At 37.6% G+C, this 12,002-nt stretch overlaps 1 protein-coding gene across 1 annotated transcript in view; it reads right to left on the bottom strand.

Moving 5' to 3' along the window:
- SOHLH2 (spermatogenesis and oogenesis specific basic helix-loop-helix 2) overlaps window positions 1–12,002 on the bottom strand; it is a 62,608-nt gene that overhangs the window by 38,083 nt on the left and 12,523 nt on the right. The window contains exons 3-5 of the mRNA XM_043997030.1: window positions 4,382–4,443; window positions 4,197–4,301; window positions 348–450 (exon numbers count right to left, since the gene is read on the bottom strand). Coding sequence (XP_043852965.1) covers window positions 348–450; window positions 4,197–4,301; window positions 4,382–4,443 — 270 coding nt within the window. The remainder of the gene's footprint in view (window positions 1–347; window positions 451–4,196; window positions 4,302–4,381; window positions 4,444–12,002) is intronic.

The following is a 12,002-nucleotide window of genomic DNA, read 5'->3' as shown; positions in this document are numbered from 1 at the left end:
TGATGACTATTACTTTCATTGGTCAGGACATTAAATTTCTAATAATGCAGTTTCAAATTATGTTAATTTTTTCTGTGACAGATGTGACATACTCTGTTTATACTGAGCATACGTGCAAGTTAGAATTGCAGTCTCAACCCCTTTATTTTACTGATGAGGAAATAGGCTCAGAAGTTGACTTACCCATGGTTACACTGGTAGTTAGTGGCAGAGTTAGGATTTTAACCAAGGTCCTTTGTCTCCAGGTAGGGTACTGTTGCAGCAAGTATTCAGTAAATTTTTTGTTAAATGACTTTTTAAGTTTTGTCAAAATCATATATAACTTTTTTTAAGCAAAAGAAACTAACCTATGAAGGACTAGATCAGTGGAACCATCTCTTGGGTTTTCATTAAAAGGTCTCTGTAGGGATGGTTTGGAGTCTTCCCCTCTGACTATATTTTCATTCTTAGCTGAAATTTAAAATAGAATAATACAGGATCTTTTTATTCAGAAAACAATGACAGAATGGCTATTAATCAAATGCAGACATTCTAATCTGGAATGCAGCTGTCACTTTCTTTCAATAGAACTTAACAATATGATTTTTTTAATCAAAAGGAGACTACAAATTTTTTTCTACAAGAACATTTAAATGCATCAAAATGAATAGAGCATGAAATAACACAAGGCATACGGAGAAAAATAAACAAGATACTACATGCTACAACTGGCTTTCTTCCAACTAGGTTCTATCTAGAGTAACCCTATAACAGCTGAAGATGTAGTATACCCAAATAAGTAATGTATCCAGAAAAGAAATCAAGCTCTGGTTTTTCAGGTAAGTGTCTTGAGAGGGGAAAAATGTGCGTGAGTCTGAAATGGACAGCTGCACCATCAAAATATGACATCTCAAAAGATTCACTGCAGCTGCTTAGCCCAAGAGCAAAGATGAGATCAACTTGTAGTGTACAGGAATGAGTTATAAATGTGAATGGACACTGGACAGGTGCTAGAAAGCAGCTGTTCTATTCCCACCACGAGAATGGTCTTGCAGAAGGGGTTTTTGGTCAGTGGTTAGCCATTTCTAGGAAGAGCTTGGAGAACGGGAAATTCATAAGACCCTGGAATGTTACCAAAACGGGTTCTATAATCATGTTCAGAAAAATTAAAGGACCAGGTAGCCAATGAAGTGCTGTCTGGAGACCAGAATGCCAATTAAATCAGTTGATTTAAACAGATTCTTCTTCCCCTATTTCTATGGTTCTTCAAGAAGAGGTGCAAATATCACCTTTGTGAGATTTTCCTAACTTAGGTACCACAGGTATCTAAAGATCATCAATAGTCATTAGTGATCAATGGTTGTAGCAGAGATAAAGTTTGGAAGTTGATTTTCATGCAAATCAAAATGGCAAATAAATCATTCAATTAAGCCATTTAGAGAGCAGATATATTAAGAACACTGGAGTCAGGAAATCAGAATTCTAATCATAATTTTTGTTAATTGGTTACTTTATGAAGCCCAAATTTCCTTAAATGTCAAATGAGTATGACAGCCTGTTGACCTTAAAAAGAGTGAAGTGAGGGGCAGCTAGGTGGCACAGTGGATAGAGCACCGGCCCTGGATTCAGGAGTACCTGAGTTCAAATCCGGCCTCAGACACTTAACACTTACTAGCTGTGTGACCCTGGGCAAGTCACTTAACCCCAATTGCCTCACTAAAAAAAAAAAAAAAAAAGAGTGAAGTGAGACACTGTATAGGAAGGTGTTTTGAAAATCATAAAGTATTCTATAAATACCAAGTATTAGTGAGACTGCTCTTTATATTTACTTACATAAGCTTACACTGACATATCATGATTTATTGCGTTTTGGCAGTTAGGTGGTACAGTGGATAGAGTGTTGGATATGGAATCAGGAAGCCTTGAGTTCAACTATTACCTCACACACTTACTAGATGTGTGAAATTGGGTAAATAGCAATCTCTGTATCTCAGTTTTCTTAACTGTAAAATGGGAATAATGATGGTACTTTCCTCAAATGTTTGTTGTGAGGATCAGATGACATAATATTTATAAAGCACTTAGCACAGTATCTGGCATACAGTAGATGCTATATAAATACTTATTTTAAAGACTAAGGACTGGCTGTCCAAAAATTGTCCAAAACAAATTATGTGCATATACAAATCCTTAGACAGAAGACTGTATATTTCACCTCATTGTATATTTTTACCTTGCCTGGCAAGCTAAATTGAGTTAAAAGGATGAGGCCATTGTTGATGACTCTCTATGGTTCCTTAACAGGTATGAACATGCCTATGGAGTATGCCTCAGCATCAGGTATAATTGGATCAGGTCAAGCTATTGTAGGTCCAAGTTATACCCTACAGTGTAAGCTATTTGAAGACAGAGATTTTTGGGGGTCTCTGAAGAACCCAGAACCCAACACACAGCCTTGCACATAGTAGTTATGGATCAGAAATAGGCTTATAAATGGAAGCTGGACTCAAATTTGAGGAAAAATTCAGTGATAGATGAGCATAAAGCACCAGAGAATCAAAAGCAGATCCAGACCCTTCAGTTTTGGTTGAAAAGGGTAAGGGAGAAAGCCTCCCTCTCCATGGACCTTCACTCAACTCCATTAAAACCATCACGACTTCAACCCCAGGGATGGTAGCATGGAGAGGCAGTGACAGAACCTCTTGGCTAGAAAGCTGGTAGCTGTAGAAAGGGGAACCATGTGGCTAGTCTTTTAAAGGAGTGGCAAATGCTTCTGAACCCCAACTCTAACTAGGAGTAGTTGGAGCTCATGAATTGAAAATCAAGGTTATCTAAATGGGAAGAGCAAAAAGGGAATGAACCATGAAGTTTCAAAAGAGCAATACCTGGATTTTACCTTCTGCTTTTGCCATGTGTTATTGAAATGGTACAGGACCTGTGGGAAAGGAGTTGTTGGAGCAGCTAGGTGGCACAGTGGATAGAGCACCGGCCCTGGATTCAGAAGGACCTGAGTTCAAATTCAGCATCAGACACTTGACACTTACTAGATGTGTGACCTTGGGTAAGTCACTTAACCCTCACTGCCGGAAAGGAGGGAGGGAGGGAGGGAAGGAAGGAAGGAAGGAAGGAAGGAAGGAAGGAAGGAAGGAAGGAAGGAAGGAAGGAAGGAAGGAAGGAAGGAAGGAAGGAAGGAAGGAAGGAAGGAAGGAAGGAAGGAAAAGAAAGAGCGTTATATTTCTAATCACCTAAGTTCATTTCCTTCCAAGCGGCCTCCAGACCACTGAATTGCGCCATAAAGATGGAGTCCTATATATGTCCTCAGGGCAGAAAATGGGACTAACTAGAGAGGAGAATGCTATGACTATTATGGGCACCTATAAGTAAGTCCTTTGTGGTTTTATTCTACATTCTTTCTGTGGGGTTAAAATAAAGGCTGTTTTCTATATAGAACCCTCTACCCAAATCTGTTGAGATCTAGAAGACATATGCTGATAAGATATACATCTGGGAAATGATTCAAAGAGAGATTTTAGAAGCAGCTCCACCCTACCAAAAAAAGAAAAAAGAAAAAGAAAAAGAAACCAGTTCATGTAAGCTTAATGCCTAGACTTCTGAACAACAGGTCACACTTACATGGCATACAATATTCACAACAGCATTTTATATGGCATTGTGAAATTTATTTTCAGCTACCCAATGAAGAAGTATCCCAACACAGTAGTATAAAACACAAACACATTGAACTAGAAATCTGGGTTCCCAGTATGCCACTAATTTACTCTAGGACTTCAGAGAAGCCAGTTTATCTTTGGGGCAGGGATTCTTAACCTTGAGTTAAGAAATATTTTTATAACTATATTTCAATATATTTTTAGTAATACTGCATATTTTATGTATGCGTTAAAATGATTTTGAGAAGGGTTCCATAAGCTGCTATTTTGTCCATGATGCAAAAGAGTGAAGAACCCTCATTCTCTGGGGGTCAGTTTCCTCATCTTACAAACAAAGAGATTGGATTAGACAATATCTGTGGTCCCTTGTAGTGAGACTCTGGCTTTATGACTATCACAGTGTGTACTGTGTACAGTGTTAATGTTCTATGAACATTATATAGAAATGTCAAATACTGATAAGATACCTATTCCAGAACACCAGATACCATTTTAAAGATATAATAAGATATGTTTTAAACCTCTGGAAATACATTTTTCACTTACCAGTTTTTGAGAAGAAGGTTTTCCAATAATTTAGTACAATACTCATTTTTTCCATTGTTAGTGGTTCTGTTAAAATAATATCTGCTCCATGGCCTGAAATACAATCTAAGAATCTTTGGATTAAATATTGATCTAGCAGTTTTCATTTGGTGAGAAAACAAGGAGTCTACCAGAATGGCACATACCTTCAAAATTTTCAGGGATTATAAAAACAAACAGCAAGTGTATGTTTTTCTTTTTGCCAAATCTGAAGGGGAAAAACATCTAGTTAAAATGATGGGAAAAACAACAACATACTAAAATCCCAAGTTCGGAAGCTTAGTTTATCTAGAATGGAAGAAGATGGCTTTTTTTGGATGCTCAGCCATCTAAAATTAGGAAAGAATGGTGAAACTTCACTGGTTTAGACTCCACTAATTCATAACAAAGATAAAACTGACATAAATTAGGCTGAAGTTTGCTCTCCTATTTACAAAAAGAAAAGTGGATAAAGCACTGGCCCTGGATTCAGGAGGACCTGAGTTCAAATCCGGTCTCAGACACTTGACACTTACTAGCCATGTGACCCTGGGCAAGTCACTTAACCCTCATTGCCCCGCAAAAAAAAGAAAGAAAGAAAGAAAGAAAGAACCTCCAACATTATGGCAAATAAGATTTTGGGGGAAATATTTAAAAATACCATATTTAAAGAACAAATTTCTTTAGGCAGTTAGAAATTATATGTGTATATATATATATATGTATATATACATACACACATAGAAATGCTAGTTATATGTATATATAACACTAGCATTTATATATATATATATATATATAATTTATATGCTCATTATAAAACATTTTAATCTCTTTGATAAAGCAACAGTAGCCTTGGGTCCCTGGAAGAAGGACTGTCATTGCATTCTACTCCTGCTTCTGCCACCAATTGCTCTGTGACCCTGGGTAAGTCATTAAACTTTAGCCCAAGTTTATTCATCTATAATATTCTGCTGTGTTCAACTAAATGATCTCTTAGGTCTTTTCAGTTAGACAGAAACGTGATTCTATTAACATGATTCCATGATTCAAAACTCCCTAAAAAACTTCTGCCAGACAACATTGCTAATATACTTTTTTGTCCTCAAAGCCTAGCATAATGCCTGGCATATATATATATATATATATGTATGTATGTATGTATGTATGTATGTATGTATGTATATATGTGTGTGTACATATGTATATATGTGTATATATGTATATATATGCTAGGTGATTAATATCTTTATTGCCTAATTTTGTTTTATTTATTTGAAAGTAACAAAGTGGGGCAGAACTAGGTGGCACAGTGAAGAGAGTACCAAGAGTGGAGACAGGAAGACCTGAATTCAAATCTAGCCTCAGACACGTACTAGCTGTGTGACCCTGGGCAAGTCACCTAACCCTGTTTGCTTCAGTTTTCTCACCTGTAAAATAAGTTAGAGAAGGAAATGGCAAACCACTCCAAGTATCCTTGCCAAGAAAACCCCAAATGGAGTCACAAAGAGTCAGACGCAACTGAAATGACTGAACAAAAACAAAGTGGCATTTCTTTAAAAACATTCCATAATTTACTTACTTTTTACTAATGTAGACCGAACTTTCCCTTAAATTCTGTAACATGATATTTAACCCACAGGCATCAACTCAAGTTGGATCCTGATTCATGAAAGGAAAACAGCTCCTGGGATTAAGTATGGTTAGCTAAAGATAATGAGAAAGGCTCCAGAAGGCATACAAAACAGCTATTCTAAGGATAAGAGAGGCAGTGTGGCATAGTGAATTCAACATTGATCTTAGAATCAGAAGGGTAGAGTTTGAAAACTCCTCAAGATGCTTACCAGCTGTGTAACCCCAGGTAAGTCACCTAACCTGTGTCAGTATCAGTTTTCTTATCTGAAAAATGGGGATGATAATAGAAACTATCTCACAGGATTATTGCTAGGATTTTGCTTTTTTTTTTTTTTTTTTTTGGTGAGGCAATTGGGGTTAAGTGACTTGCCCAGGATCACACAGCTAGTAAGTGTCAAGCGTCTGAGGCCGGATTTGAACTCAGGTACTCCTGATTCCAGGGTGGGTGCTCTATCCACTGTGCCACCTAGCTACCCCTAGGATTTTTACAAATTTTAGAACTCAGGTACTCCTGATTCCAGGGTGGGTGCTCTATCCACTGTGCCACCTAGCTACCCCTAGGATTTTTGCAAATTTTAAAGTGATACAGAAATGTTAGTTGTTATTACTATAACAAAGGAAAAATAGGAGACTCCCACAAGATTCTTCAGTCCTCGGGCTCTCTGAAATTTCCAATACTGTTGATTATACCATCCCTCCTAGATATCCTTTCTCCTCTCTTGGTTTCCATGACACTATACTCTGCTGGTTCTTCTACTTATTTGAAGGTCCCTTCTTAGTTTTCTTTCTTGACTTCTCTTCAGTTTTGCACCTCTTAGCCTTGAGTCCCCCAAAGTTGTCTCCTGGGTCTTCTTGTTTTTCTTTCTACAACCCATTACTTGATCTCATACATTCCTGAGTAGGTGATTATCTTCTCTATAAGAGGAGAGCTCTCAAATATCTAACCCTAATATCTCTCCTGAAATCTAGTCACACACTGGCAGTTACTTGCTGGTCAACTCTACTTAGATCATCAGCATGTCAAACTAAACAAGTACAAAATGAAACATCTTCCCTTTCAACTGACTCAATTCAAACTTGCCTATTTCTGTTGATAGCATCATCACCTTTTTAGTCACTGAAGCTGAAACCTTGGTGTCATCAGAGACTCTTTCCTTTCCTTACACTCCCATATCCCAATAGTTGCCAAGTCTTGTTCATTCTGCTTTCACAGTCTCTCTCACATCCATCCTCTTCCTTCTCTCCATTCACATGAGTACCACCCTCAACTCTTCTCCCCTGGATTATTGAAATAATAAAGATCCTAACTGATCTTCCAGTCTCTCTCTTCTCCAATCCATCTTTAAGAGATGCCAAGATAATCTTCCTCAGGTCTAGATTTGACTGTGCCAGTCCCCTGCTCAAAAATCTTTAGCATCTTCCTATTACCACTAAGAGAAAATACAAACTCCTCAAGCTGCCTCAATAATACAAATAAGAATATAGTAATTACATTAGGTTTTCTTTCCTCACCACAGTCATGACTATATGTACTATATCCCAGATAGTCAGTTTTGCTACATGTATTCCTAAAAAACCACCAAAAGACAAATATATATGTACACACACACACACACACACACACACACACACACACACACGGTCCTTAATAATATGGCCCCAACCTATGTAGCTAGCAGTTTTGTGTTACTTTCTTCATGCATACTCCAGTCAAATTAGCCTATAGAGCTGTTCCTCAAAGTCGATATTCTACCGCCACTCCACGCATTTGCATAGGTAACCTTTTTCCCATGACAAGAATATACTGCTTTCCTTATCTGTGTCTCCTAGTATCCATACTGCACTTTAAAATAAACTATCTCTTTTGCAGTCTTTCCTGGGCCCCTGCCATTTAATGCTCTTTCCTTCCTTATATTTATATGTTGTCTCCAGGAAGCATAAAGTAAGCTTTCTGAGAGCAGGGCTGTTTCCTTTTGTCCTTACATTCCCTAGCATCTAACATGCAGTAGACATTTAATAAACATTCAGTAACTTGAGTGGGGTACAATTAGTAATTACTAACTGATGAAAAGGTTGATTAACAAGAATTAATAAGCATTTGTTAATCACTTACTACATGCCAAGCACTGTGCAAAATTCTTTACAAGTATCTCACTTGTTCTAAATGATAATATCTAAAAGGTATCAGGCACGCTGGATTATATTCCTAATGCTCAGCTACAATTGTTCATCATTGCTTGGAGTATGATCTTGACTTTGTTAAGGCTCTTTCATTTGAGAGATGACTGAAAGGTGCTACAAATCTACAAAATTGAAGTGTTGGCCTAGTGAGTGGATTATATCTTCTGTCACCTTTCTTGAATGGGTAGTAAGGATGTAAGCTTCTTGAGGGCAGGGATTTTCTACTTGTCATTATGTCCACAGCTCTAAGCCCAGTTCTTGGACTTGACCAGCCAGGGTAAGTTTGGAAAGGCTGATCAATGGAAGGCTGGCCTTTACATGATTAGTTTCTTTGACTATAGCAACTCAAACACTTATTGAGTCATAATGGAGTTGTTCTGATAAAATCACCAGTCCAATAAACAAAGTAAGAGGGGCAGCTAGGTGGCACAGTGGATAAAGCACCAGCCCTGGATTCAGGAGGACCTGAGTTCAAGTCCAGCCTCAGATGCTCGACACTTACTAGCTGTGTGACCCTGGGCAAGTCACTTAACTCTCACTGCCCCAAAAAAACAAAAAACAAAGTAAGAGTTGTCATCTGCATTGGTGGAAGGAGTGTCCAAATGGATGAAACCAAAGACCCTTGAAGTATACAAGTGCAGTCAGTTCTGCTACCATGCTCATTTTGAACATGTGAATTTGTTCCAATGTGATAGATAAATTAGGGAAGATTTTGAACATCATGCAACCTTATTTGTGCATACTTTCCTCAGCAAGAAACAGAAAACCACATGCAGTCAAACCAAGCACAAAATACACCCACCTCAAACATCTATCAGTTTCCTAGGTTCACTGCGTGTGTCATCCTGCAAGGTTGGATGATGCCACTTGACAATAACTTGCAAGCTACAACTCTTGAGATACCCACTTCTACAAGCAAGCTTCAGATGTTTTTCAAGGTAAAGATATTTTTATTTTATATCTTCTAGTGCAGGCGCTGGGGCAGAAGAGGGCTGATCTGAACCCCCCAAAACTGAGTTGCTGCCCACAGAGGCTGTTCTCTCTCAACCTTGCCAGCTTGAGGGCCCTGGGAACTAGGGCACAAATTAAGCAGCAGTCTAAAGTTGCTAATGTTGCCACCATTTATTGTAGTCTTTATGTATCTCTTAACCATTTAATATATGTGTGTGTGCTGTTTGCTTTTCTATATCCGTGTGTGTATAAATATATATATATATATACATATATGTTTTTTAGGAATGCATGTGTCACGTTTTAGCAGAACTGACTGTATAGGATATAGTACATATGGTCATAATCATGGTGAGGAAAGAAAAGAACCTAATGTATTTGCTATATTCTTATTTGCATTATAGAGGTAGCTAAGTGGCATAGTGGATAAAGCACTAGCCCTGAAGTTGGGAAGACCTGAGTTCAAATCTCACCTCAGACACTACCTGGGTGACCCAGGGCAAGTCACTTAACCCCAACTGTCTTAAAAAAAAAACATCCAACCATCTCCAGGTGTCCTGATGTATATCTTGCCACTAGACTCAGAGGGCTCGGGAGGAGAGCATGAGACTGGTGGCTTTACACAGCCCTCCCTCATTTAAATCCAATTTACTGCAAGTCATGACATCTGTCATGGTCCTCTTTGGGAACAAAGGACAAAACAACATGTGCATTATATTGACTATCTTAGAGTTCTCCCTTTATCTTCCCAACCAGACTGAAAGCTCTCCGAGTACTGGGACTCAAATCATTCATCTTAATTTCCTTGGCCAAGTATAATGCCTTACATTTATAGCAGGTGCTTAATGCATGTTTTTGAATGAATAAGTAACAACATAGAAGCAACTGTGAAGAGAAAGATATTTATAAATATATATACACATACATTCTCATATATAAGCATACTGGGAGGGATAATGGTAGTGCTTTTGGTCCAACTTTTAAAATAAAAAATGTTTTATCAGTTCGAAAAAATAATGCTAAGAAATTTCCTCACCCAGAAATATTTTACACATGAAATTTCAGTTTCCTTACTTCACAATATCATTATGTATTTTTTTCAAAGAATTACATGACAAAGGTTACTTGGAGCACGGACTAAAATGTGACAGATCTGTACATGTGGATTTACATGAACCAGTTTCAGATTATGAACTTCAAAGCACAGTCAGCACTTTGGTCTTCGGGGCATTAGTACAGAATCAACTGCCAACCAAGACAGCTTTTGTATATAGACATATTCAATAATCAGTAGAGTTCCCAGAATTCAATATTCTGCTCATAACCTCAGCTGTTCAATCATATTCTCTCCCAAGGAACAAATTAAAGTAGACACCAGGGTTTCTAGTTTCCAGGGGCATCAAGATAAAACCTAGTTCCCATATATTTATTATTGCTATTTAAAAGCCCTGCTTCATTTCCAGTCAAATAATATATTTATTATTTTTCTTCGTAGACAAAGATCCTTAATCTGAGAGCCTAAGTGTACACAGATAATTTGAAGAACTGCATGGCACAATGAGAAGCATGCTGGATTTGGAGTCAGAGAACAAGGGCTCAAATGCTGATGGCCAATCACGTGACATTAAGTCCAGTCACTCTACTTGCCTGGACCAAATGAAAAGACCTGGCAAGATGACCTCTGAGGTCCCTTTTGGATAAAAACATACCATGCTATGAGCTATGAATCTATAATCTGTATTTTTTAAATCTGCCCCCTTTTTTTGATGGGTGGAACACATGCATTAAGTTTAAATTCAGGGAGGTTTAAGCATAAATACTTTAATGGGCAAAAGGTATTTGTTTATATGAAAAGTTAGAAATTCACCTTTTTGAATACAGCATGTATGTCCCAAATATTATTCACTATTCCCAGAGTATTTTTCTTTCTATCACTAAGAATTGAAGAATTGAGGAAAGAAAATTTCCTGAATTCACTGAGTATAGAAGACTTTCTTTATTACTTCAAGATCAACATAAAAAATATAGAGACAGGGGCAGCTAGGTGGTGCAGTGGATAAAGCACCGGCCCTGGATTCAGGAGGACCTGAGTTCAAATCCAGTCTCAAACACTTGACACTTACTAGCTGTGTGGCCCTGGGCAAGTCACTTAACCCCCACTGTCCCACAAAAAAAAGGGACCTAAATTGGATCATTAATTGTTGTACACTAAACTGACCAAGAAAATGACGATAGTTTGTTATTTCTAAATTTCCAATTGAAAAAGATTTCTATAGCTCTCAAAGTACCCATGAAGCAATGGGAATTTGGTACATCATCTTGCATGGTGCCTAAAAGGACTTTATGGAATATAAGTTTATATTCTGAATTAATTGGGACATTTTTTTTCTAATGACTGAACTGCTGAAGTGAAAAACTCATTGCTTCCAAAGAGGTATGTGTGGGAAAGGGATTGAAGCCTTGAGAAATTGTCACACTACCTTTTCCTGGGCATAGCAGGGTTTTAAGACATGAAAGCCAAAGCTAGTTTTGTGATCTTTGACAAATCACTTCTTATCTCCAAGAAAAATGTGAAACAAGAGAATGGACAAGATTATTCCTTTCCACTTTTCCCTTCAAGCTCTAAGTAAATTTTACATCTATGTTAGTGCAGACAAAAGGCTGGATAAGTTAAAGATTTGGAATGGTCTGTTGGCTAGTTTTGATGAATTATCCTTTTGTTTCTTTTTTATTTCTTTTTTAACAAGGGATGGTGGAGAGACATAGTTGGACATTAAGGTGGTATAAAAGCAAAATAATTTAAAATTTAAAAAAAATTTAAATAGTTTGTAATTTTTTTCTAGTGGCAATAGGGAATCATTGAGGCTCCCTTAGCAAGTAGTAACAAGGTCACATGGTATTCTGAAGTGTTGATTTGTTAGATGCATGGAAGATGGACTGTAAACAAGGGGGACTAGAGGCAAGAAGACCAAGGAGATTATTGCAATAGTTCAGTTAAGTGGTGATGAGGGTCTGAGCTGG

Source organism: Dromiciops gliroides, chromosome 3 (assembly GCF_019393635.1).
Source record: "Dromiciops gliroides isolate mDroGli1 chromosome 3, mDroGli1.pri, whole genome shotgun sequence".
Classification (NCBI taxonomy): domain Eukaryota; kingdom Metazoa; phylum Chordata; class Mammalia; order Microbiotheria; family Microbiotheriidae; genus Dromiciops; species Dromiciops gliroides.
Note: the sequence above shows the minus strand (reverse complement) of the source record. Positions and strands in the feature narration are given on the sequence as shown.